The sequence below is a fragment of the Thalia democratica genome, chromosome 1 (genome assembly GCF_965202585.1).
Source record: "Thalia democratica chromosome 1, ktThaDemo2.hap1.1, whole genome shotgun sequence".
Taxonomy (NCBI): domain Eukaryota; kingdom Metazoa; phylum Chordata; class Thaliacea; order Salpida; family Salpidae; genus Thalia; species Thalia democratica.
In genome coordinates this window covers 42,537,965-42,559,548 of record NC_139165.1, presented here as the reverse complement: position 1 = coordinate 42,559,548, position 21,584 = coordinate 42,537,965, and the positions used below count along the sequence as shown (strand labels likewise).

The 21,584-nt window shown below is 26.4% G+C and overlaps 3 protein-coding genes across 3 annotated transcripts; all 3 read right to left on the bottom strand.

Moving 5' to 3' along the window:
- Positions 1 to 559: 559 nt before the first annotated feature.
- On the bottom strand, positions 560 to 2,022 carry LOC145847482 (uncharacterized). Its single transcript, XM_082953628.1, has 5 exons — positions 1,934 to 2,022; positions 1,552 to 1,710; positions 1,268 to 1,438; positions 758 to 877; positions 560 to 671 (listed from the first exon to the last, which is right to left on the bottom strand). Exons 1-4 carry the CDS (start codon positions 1,980 to 1,982, stop codon positions 780 to 782), a joined length of 477 nt encoding a protein of 158 aa, XP_082809754.1. The 5' UTR covers positions 1,983 to 2,022; the 3' UTR covers positions 560 to 671; positions 758 to 779.
- Positions 2,023 to 6,152: 4,130 nt separating this feature from the next.
- LOC145843325 (eukaryotic translation initiation factor 3 subunit M-like) lies at positions 6,153 to 13,946 on the bottom strand. The gene is made up of 10 exons (XM_082950790.1): positions 13,888 to 13,946; positions 13,313 to 13,460; positions 12,277 to 12,406; positions 11,864 to 11,975; positions 11,385 to 11,566; positions 9,920 to 10,019; positions 9,248 to 9,329; positions 8,875 to 9,024; positions 7,831 to 7,891; positions 6,153 to 6,744 (listed from the first exon to the last, which is right to left on the bottom strand). Exons 1-10 carry the CDS (start codon positions 13,915 to 13,917, stop codon positions 6,630 to 6,632), a joined length of 1,110 nt encoding a protein of 369 aa, XP_082806916.1. The 5' UTR covers positions 13,918 to 13,946; the 3' UTR covers positions 6,153 to 6,629.
- A 583-nt stretch (positions 13,947 to 14,529) lies between these two features.
- LOC145828460 (cell cycle checkpoint protein RAD1-like) lies at positions 14,530 to 15,475 on the bottom strand. The gene has a single exon (XM_082936222.1). It carries the CDS (start codon positions 15,458 to 15,460, stop codon positions 14,606 to 14,608), a length of 855 nt encoding a protein of 284 aa, XP_082792348.1. The 5' UTR covers positions 15,461 to 15,475; the 3' UTR covers positions 14,530 to 14,605.
- Positions 15,476 to 21,584: the final 6,109 nt, after the last annotated feature.

Here is a 21,584-nt window from a genome sequence, read left to right as displayed (position 1 = left end):
TATGTTAAAGTTATTATCCTAAAGAAAAACTCATCTAGTCAATAATTGGGAATAAAAAGGTAAAAATTAAAGATAATTGTCTTTTGTTTAAAAATTCTTGTTTTGATTTTTTAACTTTTTTTGCTTATTTCTCATCTGATCAATTTTCGTTTGTGTTTTTTTTAAAGCGAGTCAGTTTTTATCATAGAAAATTATGCTAAAGAAATATATAGTAAAATTGCCGATTTATTTATGTCCGTCGTATAAGAGTAAGAACATATTAATTAACAAATGGTATAACTTTCAACCTTATTCATTAAATGAGAAATATTTCTAACTATCTTTTAAAACTTAGTTGTACCTTATATAAAATTAAGTTGTTTATCATATCATACCTTTAAATTGGTGGCATTCAGATAAAAACACTTAAGATTGCAAAAAATTAGATTGGCGTGAAAAGATACAAGAAATAAAAAAAGTACTCATTGCAAAAAGGAACTTTTATCAAACCTACTTGTAAAAGTACTAGATCAAATAAGACTACTTTAAAGTTAGAAAATACGTAAAAGATATATTTTTGCTACCTTTTTACAAAAACAAATACTTTTTCTTTGCAGTTGAATTTTTATTTATGACAAAAACTAAATTAAGATTGTTAAAACTTAAAGTTGACTTCTTCGATTATCCAAAACCTAAAAAAAAGAAAATTATTAACTTTAATTAACACTATTGTATATTTGAATTATTATTCTAATTACATATTTTTATATAACCTTACCAATAAATCGTAACATGTGCACTTATTCTACTATGGGTGGTGGAACACAGTCTTCTTTACACTCGGTCACACATCCACATTCAGTGTCACATGCTCCACAATCAGCTGGTTTTTGACCACCTAAATTGCGATTGTATTATGGTTTGTTGAAGGAAAAAAAAAGCGCTCAAAGTTTTTGGTCCTTGGACCTGGTGCACGAAAAAATCTTTATGTCGCACACAACTTGAGTACCTTTTAATGTCTTGTCCAGGACATGTGTTTGTCTTTTTTTGGTCTAAAAGATATGTTTAATATCTTAAATATTTTGTACTTTTTGCAAAACGTTTTTACCAAATATTGTCTAAACTTAATTTTTAGTTTTTGAAGATAACTTATTTTAGTAAAAACTTCTAGTTTCAATCAAATTTTTAAAATTTTTGTGATATATGTAGAAACTATTAAGGTAACATTTTGTTAAACATTTTTATTTTTAATACAACAAAAACTTTTACTGTCAATAAAATAACTAACGGCAATTTCTTCTAAAACACATTCTACAGTCCTTCTTGCTGCAGTTTTCTTTTCCTTCAACGCAAGTCCTCATGCACTGCTTTTGCGTTATGCACTCTTCTTTGCACTGATCTAAGCAAGGAGTTGCACATCTCGGGTCAGTCTCACATGCAGCACAGTCCTTTCTTTTTTCTTAAAAAAAACAAACGGTGAATAATAGAACCTTAAAAATTCTACTCATTAAAATTGATCTTTTTTAACTGTCTGATAGAACTAAAACATCACAAGTTTTTTTTAGAACGTACCACATCCGTTTTGGTCGAGGCAAGCTTTGCATTCTTCCTTGTTGATGCAAGTGACGTCAGTTGAGTTTCTCAGCTTACGCACGCACTGGCGAACACACATTTTTCCCATCCCCTTTCTTCCCATGCCCCCACCTCGTTTGCCGCTTTGAGCAAAAGCAGCTGAAAAAAATTGTAGTTTTTCATTACAAAACTATTTTTCAATTAATTTAAGCTCTCGTTTTCTGACATGCGCTTGTAAGCAATTTGAAACAAAAGGATGAAAATTTAACTGAACAATAAACTTTTGTTTATATTCTGTAAAGCTATTTTATTATTATTTTATGCTTAAATAACTGAAACTACAAATATTATTTTAAGAGAACAAATGCGAAAAAGAACCTACCATCTAAACAGACAAGTGTAACAACTGCTACCAGAAATAATCCTCTCATACTTAATAAATTACTAATCAACTAATTAAGTATTAGACCTAAAATACGGTAGCCTTATTTAAATTTATTACGATAACTAATATAGTTTATCTTTTGCTGGTTTTCTTTTATTTAAGCTATATTTAAATTATTTTTCAAAAGTTTCAATATAAGCTGATAATAGACGTGAACAAAAAATTCAACATTTTTTGATTTTATGCAATGGTCGTTTTTAGTTTAAATCTTTATGGATCTTTAGTTTGTATCTATAGTTCACATTTGATACATATAACAACATTTAAATTGAACTTTTGAAAACAGCAAAAAGTTATAAATTTATTTGAAAAAAACAATGTACAAACGTGCATAAAGTGCGCTAAAATATTTTATAAGATCTATTACTCATACTTAAGTACTAATAAGCAACATTAGTTAAATATCTGAAAAACTATAAAATATTCAATTTACTTTACTTTCAGTTAATAGTTAACATTTCTGACAAAAATTACTTAAAACTCATCCTTTATAAGTCTTAAAATGATGACACGAACAGCATATCTAGCAGTTGTTTAATTTTGATTGGTTGAACTGACGAGGAAGTAAACTGCAGTCAAAACATTACAATAAGTGATTCATTAAGGAATTGACGTCAATTTAAAAAACAATTGTTTAAACTTTGTTTAAAAAAGGTTGTTTTAGTCTAGACAACTTTTTTTCGAAATATAATTATATATAATCTTTAGTTTTATATCTGCTTTTGACATATATCTATTCTATAAATTAAAAAAAATTGTAAAAATATTAAAATAGAACTTATTTAAATCTCTTTCTAATTGGATAGGAATTATTTTAACAGCTTATGATCTCTTATAGTTTACTTGATTTAGAAACATTGTATTGTTTGTAAAAATCTGGGAAATAAAATCCTATTAAGTTTATCAGAAAACATATAGTTCGCAGTTTATGTAACATACATATTCTTATACCTGAGACTTTATATACATATATATGCAGTCAAAAGTATTTTGTCACTTAGTTAGAATCTAATGGCAACGAAATCAAAAAAAAACTTTTCGTAAATGATCTAAATATTTTTATGAAAACTATAAGCTGAATTTTGACCGTATATATAGTGAGCGCAAGCACTTTCTATGCAATTAACTAAAACACTTTTTTTATCAAAAATAATCAAGTTAAGTTGAGACTTTTATAAAAGCATGTTTTAGAACAATTAAAAAAAAAACATAAATCTTAAATTAAATTTTTTAAAGTAGAAATAATACAAAAATATTAACTATTTTTGTCTTATCAAAAACTACTAAAAAAGTAAAGTATCTTTTTTATTATAATTTTCAGCTGGCTTTTTTACTGGACTTAAATACAATGTCGAGGCACCGCGCTCACTAAATGGCCCTTTTTAATGTATAACCGCATAAAGTAGATAATCAAAAATAAACTATTTTGTAAAGTCTGTTAATTGATATTTTCTGATATTCAGTTTTTTTATTTTATTGCATGGTAAGCATAATGTTGTTTTTTTTTTGGTTTTAAAGGTTGGGAAACATATTAAAAACCTGATATTGCACAGGTTGACATAAAATGGGATTATAATACACACATATTTATAGTTTTAACTGTTTTTTGTTATCATATATTCATATCCAATAACGAAAACGCTCAATTTACAGTAATTCTTGGTAAATTAACTTTATTTTATCAAGTGTTTTGAAACAATCACTTAATTTCGTTGACGGTTTTTTGATCGTGTCTTTTTACAAGGCTATATGCTTATCATAGTAACTATTATAATATTAGTACATATTTTAGATTTAATTTCATCTTGTTATGCTTATCTTAAAGCTATTTACCAAAAGTGCGGCTTTAAGCGACTTGATTTATGGTCCCAGAAAATTTTACTTAAATAAACAACGTACATTACTGAAGATAATATTCGTAAATTTCGAATATGAGTTTACGAAAATGTTATATTTTTTAAGTAAAAAAAAACTTGACCTAACTGCCCCAACTTAAAATAACAATAGCATTAGTTTTTTTCTTCGAATTCTATTCATACTTAATAGAAACTACTACTGCTTTTATTAAATATCGAACTTTATTATTTTGTTTATTTTTATAACAGTGCAACTGGTCAAATAAAAAATTAAGTAAACAACTGTGTATTCTTTATAAACACATATATTTGCACTCCCTATAAATAATTTAATAGAAGTGAAGCTTGAATAACTGTGTTCACGGAAGACTCTTCTTTATAAAAGTTATATATATACAGTTTCGGCTTTGGTTGTATCGTGATTGGTTCAATTAAAAAACTTAATAAAATCTTTACACTTCGGAAGTCAAAACATTACAGTAATTTGAACTCAACTAACAATTTATACTTATATTAGTATTGAATAACCCCTAAAAGCCGGGGTCAAAAAGAAAATTTTAAGTTTTAGACAGCTTGTATTTTGTAAATTTATTTTAGTAAATGCTTTTAAGAGCTATAAAACGGACTGAATCAAGCAAAAAAATTACCCCGGCTTTTTAATTAAAAAACATGACCCCGAAAGTTTGAACAAGTAAAAACAATAAACCAAGACATAGTTCAGCAGAAAAGTTAACTTCTTTCAAATGAAACAAGTTTGTTCAACTTTACTCAAGTTATTATAACAAATAAAAGCGAAGTTGAACTTTTTTTTTATAAACAATTTTTTCTTTTTACTTTCACTGTTATTCATAACCATAGTCAGTAACTTTTTTTTCTCCATACTATTTTTTTTAATTATTACAGTTAACAATAATCCTTGGTAGTTTTTTATTTGTTGTTTACAGTTTACTAACTTGATCAAGTAAAAACAGTCCTAAAAATTTGAATAAATAAAAAATATGACCCCAGCTTTTAACAAGCAAAAATAATGCACCCGGGTTCATTTTAATACTTGGTCCAACAGACTGTCAAATGAAATCAACTAAACATTATATAACATTTTTTTTTAATTAGTTTTACTAGTTTTATATTTGTATCACAAGACTTTTTTTTATGTATAATTGTAATAGCTGCTTTTCATTGACAATTTTGCAATAAAACGACGACAGCTTTAAAAACATTATTTGGTTGATTTAATTGACAGCCTATTTTGAAGCTCTTATAAGCATTTTCTAACATTAATTTAAAAAATATTACTTTTATCACAAGTTTTGAAAAAAGTGTGCAACAAATAAAAAATGTAATGTGAATTTAAACTATACAAAACAAGTTCAGTTATTATTCCCTTCATTATTAGACATTTAAAGTACACAGAAAGATTATTTAGCCTGAAATGTTTAAATTGGCTATATTTAAGAATAAAACCTAAAAATATTATCTCATATTTGTTCAAAGTAGTTTGTTATTTGAATAGTTTAAAATTTTATACAGGTCCTAATAAGTTTTGGAAGTTACATGACAATTCAAATTCGGACAACTCAAATTCTTAAAAAATATTTAAAAGACTACCTCAATAATTAATACAAATTTGAAAAAAAATAAAACTATATATGTAGATATTATTAATATCTACGAGCCAATTTTCTTTTTTTTTTAAAGTCTAAAATACTTTTCAAGATATTCTAAAATTACTAAAAATAATTATGTTTTTTACTTTATTTGAGCCATATGTAAAAAAATATTTAACGATTTGCAAAAAGAAAAAAATTAGTTGTAGATATTAATATGACCCACATATATATTTGATAAATATACATTACTTTATTTGTGGCTGTTTCAACTTTTTTTTCAGAATTTGAATTGTCGGAATTTGTATTGTCCGAACCTGAATAGTCGTGTACACAGTTTTAAAGTTAAAGCTGAAACATTTAGCACAGAAATTATTTAAATTTTAAATTCTTAAAATTTTTATATACATACATTGTAAAAAAATACTCAACGTTTAAGTAGAATCATTAATTTAACAATTTCACAACTTAGATTATATTTGTTTCTGTATAAAAAATTGTTTAGCCTAGCTTTTATACTGTTTTTCTTTTTTTACATATTCAACTCTAAAATATCAGTTGGAAAAACTAAGGAACAAAAACCCACATATATGAACATGCATAAACTTGTGCACAGTTTAAGATGTTACAAAAACATTGAAACTAAAAAAGCTAAAGTTATCTTTAGTAGACCAAATTTGTTATATAGTTTATTGAAGAGTAACTCAAGTACCCAGTAGGACAAAATAATTCACTCTAAATGCATTGAAAAAATGTTTATCTACCAGTATTCAAAGTATTTATAATACAGTAAACTAAGTAAATTTAATATACTTTGCAGTAAGATTTTTTTTTTGTAATAATGATAAAAACATTATTTGAGCTTTTTTTAAAATGTGTGTCCAAATAAATAAGTGAAGTCCTAACAAATAAAATCTTTAATCAGAATTTAACTAGAAGAATATAAAATTATCTAAAAAATTTTAAAAGTAATAACTTAATCACCCAAAAAACACAAAGCTTTAAAAGCAAAATCTAAAACCTGGCTTTGCATAAAGTCTAGTGCAAATTTAATATTCGTTATCGTTTTAATTTCATTAAAAACCATGACAATTTAGGATCTGCTTGACATTACTGCAAAAAACAAAAGACGCCTAAACTCGTCGAAATCGCAAAGCCAGTCGGGAAGATTTATGCGGTCTGCGAGAAGTCCATGGCGGTCTGCTGGATCTGGTTGTTGCACTGCTGCAAGCAGGACAGCATCTTCCTCCAGTGGTCCACCGTGAACAAGCGGTTCAAAGCGTCGCTGTTGTCATTTAAAAATATGCTATATTTTGTTGTATACAGGGTTGCCAAACGTTTTTGGCAAATTTTCTCCAGGTTTTCAAAATTTCTTCCAGGTTTATAAAATTACACATTTTACGGTCTACTTTTGGTTTAAAATCAAGTTTAAGGTAAAAAACTGTATTAAATAGTATAACAACATTGAAAAGATATACTTAAGCTACTGTAAATGTGTATAATTTTTTTTTGATTATGTCAAAAAAAACATTATCTATACGATAGATCTTTTGTGTCAAATCGAAATCTTGCTATTTAACATGTAAAAGTTGTTATAAAGTGTTTCCATGTTTTCTAGTGATTTTTGTTCAAAATTCCAGGGTTTTTTTTGGCCTAAATTGTCAAAATCAGGTTTTTCCAGGTTTTTTGGCAACCCTGTTTATATCAAATTTATGTTATTAAAATATAAATTGAACTGAAAATATCATACAGAAATTTTTCTTTTTGAAAAAAAAAAGTGCTGCCTTTTAATATCAACGTTCTAAAATTGTTTTAAAAAACACGGTTCGGACCGGGTGTACTTGAGAAAATTAAATTTTGTAAAACAAACTAGTTTTAAAAGATTACGATTCAAGCTAAAAAACAAAACTTTGATAGCAAAATCATGGTAAACAGGGTGCGACTTATTTTTTATAATTTTTACCAGGTTTTCTGCTTACCTTCCAGGATTTTAAACGCTCAAGTGATCTTGTCCTTTTTTAGTATTAAATTAGGATTTTTTTTAAATAATAGTAATAAATACTGAAAAGATGCTGCAATGCTACTTTAAATGTGTTTAATAGTAAATCAAACTACAAATACAGTAAAAAAAATTCTATAGTTGACAGTTACTTCTTATACAATCAAAACTTAACTATGTTGTGCATAAAAACTGTTCAAATCCCAAGGATTTTCCAGGTTTCAAGGTAAAACAGTCACAAGTAATCAACTAAGACAAAAATTTTAATGTAATCTGCGGGTCGCAGTTTGGACAGGTAAAATACAATTTTCCATTAATACTTTATTCTGCACTCTCTTCATACAGACAATAATAAATTATTAATAAATTTACCTGACGACCATTTTGCTGTTGACTTCATCGATTCTGCATCTCAGCAATTCCTTGGCCATAGCTGTTATTTTCGTTTATCAAAAAAAAATCTTTGTGTGTTCTTTTAATTTTAATTTTTAAAGAAGAACAACTAAAAATTCTGAAAACTAAACAAATACACATGATGAACATATCAACAAATTTTATTTAATTTGATAGTTTAGTATAAAATTTTTTTTTACGTATTAATGTATAATCAATTTTTTTAAAGCGGGAACCATAACAGAAATTAACTCAAAAAATATAAAAATTACAAAAACATTTGGATTTTAAAATGTTATGCTTATCAACAACAAAAAGTAACAGTGTTAAAATGCATTCAATTATCAGTTATCATTTTTATAATCTTTAAAATTTATTTTTGACAGAAATTTTTACAAACAAAGTTTTAAGGATTATTTTAGACCATCACTTAACAAGCTAAAAGATATAAGATACTATTACAATAAGTTCATCGTCGTTGATATTGATATACTGAAATAATTTACTATACTTTATTCGAAATAATTTCTTATTTTTATGGCAAGCTTGAAATTTGTTTACAAATATTAGGCCTTAAAACAGTTTTAATACTTTATCTTATAGTCATTGATTGTTAGTTTTGGATAATTGTGGTTTAAGTCTAATGATAATGAACTGTTTTTAATGAACTAATTACTCCTAGATGTCAAATATAATTTGACTACTATTAAAAACTAGTTGTTAAAAAAATTAAGTTTTACATTAGTTGCATAACTTAAAATAAAAAAGTTAATTATAATACTGTTAATAACTTAAAACTGAGTACTTTAAAATATACTTTTTGTCTTATTAGCTTATATGGTTATTTCAAAATTAAATGAATACAAACTTAACTTAGTTAGCCAGTATATAAATTCATTAATTCTTAAACTACTTCAGTTTTCTTAATTTTAAATGCAAAAATAGTAAACTAACTTTTGATTTGACTGAAACCGAAATATTTAATAAATAATGAAAAAGATATGTGCAAAAAAATCAGCCTACCATCAAGAATGAATTGTTCTACGAGCTCTTCATCATTTTCAAGCATGAGAGACTGCATAATGACGTCATAATAGACTTCTTTGTTCTTGCTCGCAAGATCGACCAAGGTGAGAAGCCTCAATTTGTCTACGTTGGCTTCATGCGAGACTCCTGTTTACAATAGAAAGTTAATTTGTATAATTAGTACCAAAATTCTTTACCTTAAAACAAAATGAAAACCATAAAAGCATTATGTAATAACGTAAGATTATTGTTTAGATAACAAATGTAAACAAAGGAAAATGTTATTATAATACATTGAAGGTATATAAATGATAAAGTGATTTATTAATTTAATAAAAAAAACATAAAATACATTGGTATTTTAACTTACCTAGTTCTTTTACTTCACCAGCGTTGTTTTCATAGAAGCTTTGGTAGTCTGCAATTGAGCCGCTGATGAAAATTTGTAGCAACTGTTTGAAAAAAAAAAGTGTTTGTTAGATTGTATAAAACTGACTTTAACTTTTAAATTATTAGAAATGTTAGCTTACGTTGTTATGTTTTTTATATTTTTTTTAGTCTTTTAATATCATAGATGCTTAACTTTTACCAAGATGTTCAATAACAAAATTTAAAAGTTTCTAGCATCAAACAGGGTTGCCACTGATTTTTGGCAAATTTCTTCAGGTTTTTAAATATACATATTTTTAGGTCACTTTTAAGTTAAAATTAAGTTTAAGATAAAAACTGTGTTAAATAGTATAACAACATTGGAAATATACTGTAAAGCTAATTTAAATGTTTTTTCGATGTTTTTTTTTGACGTTGACAAAAAATTTACATAGAGATGATAAATTTTGTAAATCAAATCGAATTTTTATTACTTAAAATGTAAAAGTTGTTTTAAAATTCCGGGTTTTATAGTGGTTTTTATTCAAAATTCTAGGTTTTTTCAGGATTTCAGGTTTTGTGGCTACCCTGAAAAAACTATCTAGAACAAAATGAAGCATTAAAATTTATAAGACATACAGTGAACAAATCTTAAATGAAAAGCAAAACTAACTTTGTAAACAACGCTTCCTTGAAGTTGTCTTACTGGAGCCAGTTCCAACAAATCGTCGTATATAAACACACCCTCATCGTTGATGGAGTTCACAATCAACCTAGAATTATGATGTTTCATTTAAATTACATTTTATAGTTAGTTAATTTTACTCGAAGTGATGAATTAGAATTTAAGCTTTTAATATTTTATTTTTAGAGTTAGAAAAAAAAAGATATATCTTTTGATGAAAAAAAGTGTCTATCATTTCTTAAATGCTTTATTAAGCATACTTAGTGAGTTTAAAAAACGAGTAAAAGAACTTTTAATCTAAATAAATACAAAAAAATAAGCCATGTATTTTTATACAAAATTTAAACCATTAAGCATTTCTTACTAGTTACATGGTATTCGATCAGTTGAAAACCTTCATTAAAAAAATTTAATTGAATACTTGTAAATAAACTTGTTAATGATCATCAAACTCTTTAAAAAATTAAAAAATTATTAAGGCGATGGGGGTGGGTAAACCATGTTTTTTACAAGTTGATCTTATTTTATAGAGTTTTTTCTGAGCTTCAAGATGCTTTTTATCGTTTTAAAAAATTCGAATTATTTTTTGAGATATGACCAGTCAAAGTCGGGCCGCATAATAGCTTCCCTATAGGAAGGGAAAACTAAAACAGCGAAAAAAGATTATTTCATTTAAAATTTATCTCCTCCTACATTTTTCAAGCAATCTTCTTCAAACTTTCACAGTCTAATCTTTATACAATAACAAAAAAACGTTACTTTAGAATTTGAAAATTTTTTTGTAAAAATTTTTTTTTTGAAAAAAAAGACTTTTTCTTTTAATTTTTGTGATAAAATTTTCATATTTTAAAATTACTAAAATTCTAAAGTAACGTTTTTTCTTTTTATTATAAGGAATGTTTCCTGAAAATTTGAAGAAGATTGCTTGAAAAATAAAGGAGGAGATAGACTTTTAGTTAATTTTAAAATTTCCGAGAAAATTGACCAGGAAAAATTTGCGGTCCATACGTTTATATTGGAAAATTTTTACAAAAAATTAAATATCTCAAAAGTTAAATGATATTTTTTTATTCTATAAAAACTGGCTTGTAGTTTGTACTCAAAGCTTTCATATAAAAGCAAAAGTTAATTTTTGTAAAAAAAAATGTTGGGCCCCGCCTATGGCCTTAACTAGGAATTATTAGTTCTATTGTTTAAGAAAGATATTTATATCTTTAAAATAAGAAAATACAGAGAGTTGCATGTTTTAAATATCTTGAAAAGTCGATTTCGAAAATATTTTTCAGTTACTAAATATTTTAAGTACTATCTTTTTCGACACAAATTCTAAAAGTTCAGTATATCGTATAGGCGCCGTTTGAAGTTTGCATTAAATGCCACAGATTAAAAAATAGTAAAAGCTTGATAGACAATTACTTTAGGTTTGCATATTACTATATACAATAAAACTCACTTTGCTGCGTCTTGTTGCGCGGATTCATCGCTTGTTTGCTCGCTGAACCTTCTCAGCAGCGTCTTCATGGTCGCTCTCGCCTGCGCGTTCTGGCTCTTGTGCAGCTGAACGCGGTACAGCTGCCGGTACAAATCGCTCTTGAACTCCTCGCTGCACTCCCACTTTTCCATGCACTCGGACAGCTGTGAATGCATTTACAGTTTTATTGTGTTGTAAAATGATAGGTTGTAATGAAAAGTAAACTCTTTTTTTTTTTGAATCAATCTTATATTTTTAAAACACAAATTATTTACTATTATTTATATTATTTTTATAATTTGTTTATTAACTGCTTTATTATGTTTATAAACTAAGTAGAGCTAGAAAATATTCAACCTTTGATCATGAATTTAAAAACTTAACTAGATAACCTCTAATATATAAAAAACTCAAGTTTTCGAGTTAAATATGTATTTTTCAATTGATTATTAAAATCTAACTTTTTGCAAGCTCAATGGGAAGTCTCTCTTTGTTTTCATTGAAATTTTCACCCACGCATCAACCAAGTTGGAGCAGTTGTGTTCGGAAACCTCATAAAACATCAAGGACATCCTGTAGAAAAAAGCATGTTTTTGAAAACAATCTAATCGAAATGTATTAGAAAAAGTTAAACTTTTATTTCTTTTAATTACAGTTCAAACTTGTACAGAATTTTCAAATTTATAGTATTAAAAATGTTGAAGAAATTACTTATAAAAAGCTAGAAGATACACTGTCAAAATTAAATAAAGCTCAAAATAAAAATTTCTTTAAGCCTTTGTTTATCTGAAAAATAAAAAAGTACAAACTTATTAGTAAAAAACTACAAAAAAAGTTTGATACTTAAAAAAATAATTTCATAAAATCCACATACATTTTGAAGATGAGGTCAACTTTTCCATCGGCAGAGCTATCCAAGAAGCTTTCAGCAAATTTATTAGCTGCATTGAGTCCATCTAATGAAAGAGATTTGCAAACCATACCGTTCAACAACTGCTCCATGTCTATTAGCATATATTTTTGTTTTATTAATTTAAAGATATATAAAAAACAACAATATATATCACTTTATACCAATAATAAGATAAGATGTAACGTTAAAAGGCGTTGAATCCTGGAGATCCTGACAAGCTAAGCTTATCGGAATATATACCACAGATGTTTTTGTGTCAAAACTTTATTCCGACTAACGGCGTTTCACTGCTCTCAAATAAATTTAAGAACAGATATACGGAGTCTCAAAAAAGCTTTTTTTGAGACTCCGTAGATCTGTTCTTAAATTTATTTGAGAGCAGTGCACCACCATTAGTCGGAATAAAGTTTTGACACAAAAACATCTGTGGTATCAATTTATACCTTAAGAAATAATACTTATTATTAAGTTTAGTATTTACTAAATCACGACCATGTTTAAAGTTAATTATAAAAACTTTATATTTCAAGTATCATTTTTTGTTCTAATAATTTAGTCCTATTTATTTAAATAAATACATTGTATACTTCATAAAATTAACTTAAACATTACAACTCAATACAATATGGTTTAAAAAAGCACCTATAGATTGTTTATGCTTAGTCTTCGTATCTCTAAAATCATCATTAAAACATGAATAATACCTTTGTGTATTAGTTGTTCATAACAATTAGTTTTATTTAACAAAACTGTTTATGATTTTAAAAGTTTACACCAGGGTTTCTCAAAACAGGCAATATGCTTGTTATCAGGGGGCAATATGTAAGGAGGTGGTAAATATTGAAATTAAATGGGTAATTAAGAAGAAACGAGGCATTATATAATAAATAAGGAACTATTATTTAAATTTTTGTTAAGCTGACGATTACAAAATGAATATTGTGAACTTTCAACGCATTTCAACATCAGCTGAAAAGTATAACAAGCAACAACCAACCTTTCATGGTGAACTTTTCGGTCAAGGGTAGCTGGAGAACGTACTTGACTGCTTGAGCCAAGCAACTAATAACCTCACTGCTGCTCTCAGGTACTTCGGTTGCAACATCCACGCCTTGCTCCTTCAGAAACTCCCAAATCTGACTTAACTGTTTTATAAAGGTAAAATAAATATTGCTTCAACTTTCTTTTTATGATAGTTGTTTAAAATGTTGTTTATAGTACTCAATGCACTTAATTAATAGAGTATGATAATTAAAAATTTAACAAATAATGGATTATCATCTCGTTTGCAAAATAAGTGTTTGAAAAAAATAGTTTTTACAATGAAATATATCAACTTTTAGTCTTATGTAAACTTTTCCAATTAAGAAAAATAGTAAGTATTTCTTTGAAGTACATAAAATACATTTATAGTAAAATCAGTATTATGAGTTAATTGATATACATTAGTATGCAAATAAAAACTTGGTTAACTATAAATAGAAGCAAAAATAATCATTAACATATAAAAAATATTTTAATTATTTTTGTATGAATAGTTACTTTGATACTTTAAATATATAATAAACTTACTTGATCAGCATTTGTTTCAAAGAACACCATTTTGTATTAATAAATAATATATAAATTCTGTGAAAAAAAATTACACTATTACATGAATTTTTAACTAATAATATTTCAAACTATGTTTTGCATTTTTTCAATAATGTAGTATTTGTTAAAATGGGATATTGAGTAACTTTCTACAAAAAATAAATACTAAAAACATTAAATAAATAAACAAGTGTTTTTTAGAGCTGAAAAGAGTTTTTGTAGTTTGATAATGATTGATTTTAAGTTTTATAAATATAAGTCAGATTATATTTTTATAAACACAACTTATAGATGACATGCGTTTTTTAGTCCAAAGTACTAGTAAACAAAATAAACTTTTCAAATATTTTTTTAAACCAAAACAAAAATTACGGACATTTACACTTTAACAAACACAAGGCCTAATAACTATAAGTTATTGATCTTGTTAATTTAAAGATTTTTTTATTTATAAATAAAATTATCTGTTAGCAGCTTCTTTAAGCCAAAAACTAATAATCTACACAAAAGTGGAACATGTTCAATAAAAAATTACAAACTATTTATTTTTAACTCTAGAATGAATCCAACTATCAAACTAAAAGCTAGAGTAAAATCTAATTGTTCGTTTATTACACTCATAAAGTAACAAGCAGAGAAAAGGTACTTTAAATTCTTGGCTTATGTTAGACGTTTCATTTGCAATTAGTTACAACTTTCATTTAAAAGCATATGTGTCCTGAGTATCTACGGCATCATCTTCATTCGGGCAGCAGTAATACTCCACAAAGCAAACCTGGCCGCTCTCATTCTTAATCATGCACTGCAGCGAAAGGAACCCCCTGTGGTCCACCCTGATGCACACTTTGTTCGCCAGGCTGATGGCTTTCAACGTGGGCTTCAGCAGGCTCCACCTGTAGCTGTTCGTCTGCGTTTGGGTGCACTCGAAAAAGTCCACCATGTCAGAGTCCTTTGGTATGTCGTGGTGCGAGTCGCCCTGGTCGCCAGAAGTCGACAGCCTGAAGTAGGGTTGGTCGGGGGACATGAAGATCTCCAGGTTGTCGCTGCTCGTGGTGTCCAGGTCGTTGAAGGCCTGTTTCAGGCACTCCGCAATCACTATGACTTTGTTGATGACGTTTGAGGAGGAAAATTCAAAGTCGAGGATTTCATCCGGCTCGTTTGTTTTTATGCTGCAGTCAGTGACTGCACCATCCTCCTCAAGGGCTAACACTAAAGGGGTGCCATATCCATTGTGAAACATTTTCAAGGCAGTTGAACCAATGGAGTTGTTGCCAAAAATGCTCAAGAGCTGCTGCAAAATGTCCAGGTTTATTTTGAAGGTGACAGAGTCTTCCCTGAGTATGTATTCCTGAAAGATCTGATCCTGAATGAATGCATTTCCTTGAAGGCACTTTGAATCTTCTACTGTAACTTTCAACCCATTTTCAGTGGCAAAAACTGTAGCTGTGTCTTTGAAATGGACAGCTTTTAAGATATGATAAACGTTTTTAGCATTACTGATGCTAGCACTAAATATTGAATCTTCATCTACACTTTGAGACAAAACTGACATACTAATAAGTATTTAGGTCCTAAACACAATTCATGTTTATAATTGAATTACAACATATAACTTATGGCATTAACTTGTTTAGAGATTTATAGTTGATAACACTTAAATATTCAAACTAATGAAAGAAACTAAAAATCTGTTTTTTTTTCAAGTTGTTCAAAATCTTTAAAAGACTAGAGAAAGTTTTAAAATAGTTGCTCAACAACTGTAGGAAAAGATCTACTTTTAGTGAAAAAGTCTATTTTTGCATTTTATTTTGCTTTTTTAACTAGAAACCACTCTTTGAGTCAGAAAAAACAGTCTTGTTTGACCTTAAACTGTCATTCGTCACCTTGAGATTTTTTTACTATCATAAATTTTTTTTTTTTAGTTTTACTTATAAAAATTAATAAAAATCTACTTGTTTATCAAAATTGGTTATAGAATTACAAAATATTGAATCTAAGTCAACTAAATCTCATTTAAAGTCTTTCTATACTTTTAAAAAATAATGAAACTATCTGGAGTTTTTGATTAGAAAAAAAAACAAATTATCCTTTGTCAGCCTGAGTTTAAAAACATAATTCAAAACATCTTGAGTTATCATGAGCTGTCTTGATATTTTCAATAACTTTAAAATGCTATGAGTATCCTGAGTGTGCGGCAACTGTGTAGGAACCTATTTAACTCCCTTACTTTGATTGCTTATATTTCAAAGTTATTTTGAGTTTAAAAAAAGGGCAGCAGGTGCATTGCATGGGATGGAGCATAAAGGCAAACGCTATACTTAAAATACCTTATTATAATAATATAAAACCACTTAAATTATAACTTATAAATTAAATTTTGTCTACAAACAATTTGTTGTAAATATGGTATTTTTATATTACTAAATTTAAGTTTATTGTATCAATTTTTTTTTTGTTAGCTTTTGCACCCCTTACAAAAATATATCACAGGCTGTAAAAATATGGTTGCCACTGATCAAGCTGAGAAAATTTTCCTGACTTTTTACTAAAACTTTCCCGACTTTTCCAAATCAATTTCTTAAACTAAACTTATTCTAAAATACATAATCTAACACTTGAAACTATATAAAGCTTTCAATCTAATTTTAATACAGGGTAAAAACAACAGTTTTTTGCTGAATTCTATCATCAAACTTTGAGTACATCACATGAACCATCTGTGTATGATTGATGTTTGTAATAAACAGCTCTATCAGCAAAATACTTGTATTATTTCCTTATAAACACAGCTTAACTGAAAATAAAACTATTAATACAAATATAAACTATTTTAAAAACCTTATAAACTAATTTATACTAGATGAAGGCATTGGAAATAAAATTAAATATTTTTGTAAATTTCTAGGAAAACTTTGGAACTTTTTCTGAATTTTAATTAATTTAAAGGACTTTTAACTAATTTTTACCATTTGAAGGCTTTGGAAAACAAGGAATTTTGTAAATTTAAACTGACAAAATCTGACTTTTTTTTTAATTTTATCAAATTTCCTGACTTTTCCTGATTTTTTTTCAAAACTCCCCATTTTTTCCTGACTTATGTCATTTTTTTAAATTTTTCCTGACTTTTCCTGATTTCCTGACTTTTCCTGACCAAGTGGCAACCCTGAATGTATCACTTACAGGGTTGCCACTGACTTTAGGCAAATTTTCTCTAGATTTTCAAAATTTCTTCCAGGATTTTTTAAATAGTTGTTTTTAGGTCTATTTTTAGTTTCAACTAAAGTCTAAGGTAAAAAAACTGTGTTAAATTAAATAGCTTAAAAACATTAAAAAGATATTTTAAAGGTACTTAAATGTGTTAAAAAAACTTTTTGATGGTGACACAATTTTTTTTATCAATGTGGTAATTTTTTTTTTGTAAAATCATAATTATTTCTTCTTAACATGTATAAATTGTTTAAAATTCCAGCCTTTTCCAGGTTTTTAAGTGATTTTTGTTCAAAATTTCAGGTTTTTTCAGGTCTTTTTCAAAATTTCTTGAATTGCATGTTATTACAAGTTTTTTTTTCCTAAATGGTCAAGTTTCAGATTTTCCAGGTTCCAGGTAAGTGGCAACTCTGTTAACATAGGTGTAGTTTTTTGGTTAAACAATTGTTTTGTTGAATTTAATTAAACTTTTTTTTTTCAATGACAGACTCTAGGAATGACTCCTGGTAATTGATTATAAAAAAAAAAAACAAGCTAAACTTGAGGTAAACTTAAACATCATTAAGAGACAGGTGCTCTCAATAATCATAATTTCTAATAACGGAAAGTAATTTATAATGTATTTTATATATATATATCAACATGCAATTGAAATGACATTGCATCAGTAATATCTTTCTGCCTAGCTGAATCAACACATTTTATATTCTTAATCAAAAAACTAAAACAGCAGAAGAATTTGCTTTTTATATTAGAAAAAAAAAAAGATTTTACAGACAGTGTAATGATGACGTCATAATACAACAAAAGCAGTTGTTTATATAGGCTTTCATTTAAGATATAATTATAAGTCTAGGACATGTATAAGTAATTATATTACTGTTTAAGTCAAAAAAACAAAAATTATGTGATTTTTTGGGTTTAAATCAGTTTTTAGGCAGCAATTTTTTTTTGTAAAGTTATAAATTTTTTTGATTCTTTTTAAATAAGCAAAAACACATCCGAATCGTATGTACTTATTTGAATTTAATTTTACAATATGACCAAAAAAATGTGCTGTAATCCTTATCCCTACATTTTACAGACAAATTTTGCACATTTAGGGTGATTATGACGTCATAATACATCAAAAGTAGTTAACATGTCTTTAAATATATGTCAATAAGTATAAGCTTTAATTTAAGACACAAAATATAAGTCTAGAACTTAGTAGTCATCTAGAATTATAAGTGATTTTATTAGTGTTTAAGTCAAAAATCAAAAAGTATGTAATTTTTGGGGATGAAATTAGTTTTTTGGGCAAACTTTTTTTTTGAAAATTCTTTTTTTTCAGATTCTTCTTAATGAAGCAAAAACACATCCAAACCATATGGACTTGAATTAATATTACAATATGACCAAAAAAATGTGCTGTACTCCCTACCCCTAGATATAGCCACTTAAAGTTGGAGGCAACAATAGGTTCCTTATGGGAGGCGCAAACTAAAACAGCAAATAAATAGAAATCACTAAAAATCTATCTCCTACGTTTTTTTGAGATAACTACCTCAAATTTTCAGGAATGTTCCTTGCAATATTTAGAAAATTCTGTATAAACAAAATTTAAAAACATTAAAATATGAAATTTTATCAGGGTTGCCACTTTTTTTTCAAAAATCTTTTCAGGTTTTCCAAATTTCCTCGAGGTTTTAAAAAGTAGACATTTTTGGGTCTACTGTTAGTTTAAAGTTAAGTTTAATGTAAGGAACTTTGTTAAATAGTATAAAAACATTGAAAAGATACTATTAAGCTACATTAAATGTGTTTTTAATAAAAAAAATGTTGATGATGAAAATATTTTTTTATCTATATGATAGATTTTTGTGTCAATTCGAAAATTTACTATTTAAAATGTTAAAATTTTCAAAAATTCTAGGTTATTCCAGGTTTTTTTTAGTGATTTTTGTTCAAAATTCTAGGTTTTTCCAGGTTTCCAGGTAAAGTGGCAACCCTGTTTTATCTAAAAAATAAACAAAAATAAACATGTTAACATCCAGAATTTTATAACATTGCAACATATCTTAAATAAAACAACTTGAATAAAGTTCTTCAAAATCCTCATCATAGCATTGTAAAAAACCTAAAGTACTAATACAACTTAAATAGTCTTAATTATACCTAGTTACAATTTAAAGTTTTTGTATATTTTAATTAGTACAACTTAAAGCTTATACTTTCAGTATTACTGAAAATGTAATATAACGCCACTTACAAAATATTTTTTATATTTGCTAAAACTTTGAATAATTTATTATGTATTTGTGTAATGTAATAACTATTTTGTATCTAATCTGAACTTCATCATTTTATCTATAAAAATTGTTAAGTTCAAAAATCGTTCAGGTTTACTATTGAGTTTTTTTTGGCTACATTTTCCTAGGATACAATATTGTACAATAATATCTAATACCATTAAAACTTGTATTATAAACATTTTTTTATAGAAAAAACCTAAACTTTGCAGGCATGTTGTTTAATGTATTTTTTAAAGAAACTATTTCTTTATTTTAACTTATGTATTTGTAAATTTATAACCATTCAAACTTTATCTAAAAATTTGTATTTTCAACATGTATGCTAATACCATTTGACTTCTTATAAGAACTACCCTCTATATAAAAAGCAAATTAAATATTGAACAAATTCTGTTGAATGTTGTATCTTCATGATTTATTTTATTTAGGTTCAATATCAGAGGTCAACAGCCTTTTTAATTTGGTTCTTATTTAGTTTTGAATTAAAAGCTTTTAAACCTTAAAACAACAATAACATATACAACAAGTTTTTTTTATTTTATTTTAAGCTAATAGAATTTAAACTATAATACATACAATTTTTTACATAATCAACTAAAATTTGCAGGCATGTTGTTCAATGTTTAATCAAAATGAACCTATTTTAATCCAGTTGTAACTTATGTATGGTAACTTTTTAAAATGCTAATAACAGTAGCATATAAAAGTATATTCTAAAGAGACAACATTATTTTTGTTTGAATAAATATTTTTTTTCATAATTTTTATTTAAAATTCAAAGTCTTTTTCAAAAATTATCAATTTTTGGTTTTATCTGGATAAAATGACCACCTTCTTACAGATAAAATGGCAAACCTGATGAACAAAAATTGATAAAAGGTTTTAAGAAAAACCAAAAGAAAAGACAGTAAAATAAATTTACACAATATTTTTTAATTTACTTTAATTTTTTGTAAGATTCGTATTTACCATGTATCTGACACTCTAAAATAACCTTTACTGCTTTATACCTTCACACAAATAACTACCAAAATAAGAATTGTTAATTTAGTATACTAAGAACTTTTTAAAAGTTATATCTTAACAAGCACTATAAAATAAAAAAATAATTTTCATGTTGTATATTGTTACAACAACTATTTTATAAAAAAATAATATAAATTGCTTACTAATTTTTATAATGCTTTCTTTAGTACAAAAAATGATTGGTTCATAGCAATATAAAGTTATAAAATACTTTATATAATTTGAGTAATGTAAATTTAAGAATAGTTAAGTTGTAATTTTAAAAACTTAAGCATTTTGTAATTCTTAAATATCATTTTTATCAGAAAAATGTTTGCTTCTGTCTACAAAAAGATGTTTATACCATCATATTATTAATAATAAAAATGTAACTAGTAACAACATAAATATTAAACACAAAAAATAATTCAGAAAGAAAACAATCAATATTCAACTATCAATAATAGGAAAAAAGTCAAATATTCAAGGATTTATTTGAGGCGACCAGGTTTTGATCTAGGAAGGTTGTACTTTAGATATTAAGATAGATAATTCATTTATGAAGAAGATAAATAGTTACAAGTATTTGGGTATTACAAAAGAAAGTAATTTAAATTGGACTGAACACAGATAGTTTGGAGCTAAATTACTAAAATCAATACCTATTCTGTATAAAACAAGATATTATTTAAATGAAAAAGCTTTGTATTATATTTTCAATTCACTTTCAATGAGCCCAGTAAGGTATTGTTTGCTATGTTGGGGTTGGCCAAAAAAGGTAAAATAAATGAGATTGAAGGCATAGGGGGGTCCAACATTTTTAAAACAAAAATTAACATTAAGTCTTATATGAATGCTTAAAATATAAACTACATGTCAGTATTTATAGAATAGAAAAATTTAATTAGTTTTTGATATATAAACGTTTTTGTAAAAAGTTTTTAAAAAAAATGTAGGGATTGAAAACTTTTCTAGGTCTATTTTTTTTAAATTTAAAAATTCACTAAAAATCTATCTCCTCCTTAACTTTTTGAGCTAGAGACCTCAAATTTTCATGAAACATTCCTTTTATAATTTAAAAGACTTTTAATGTTGGATATTTTTTAAATGAAAAACAAAAACATTGAACAAATTAAATTGATTTAAATCTTAGTAATGGACTTAATATGA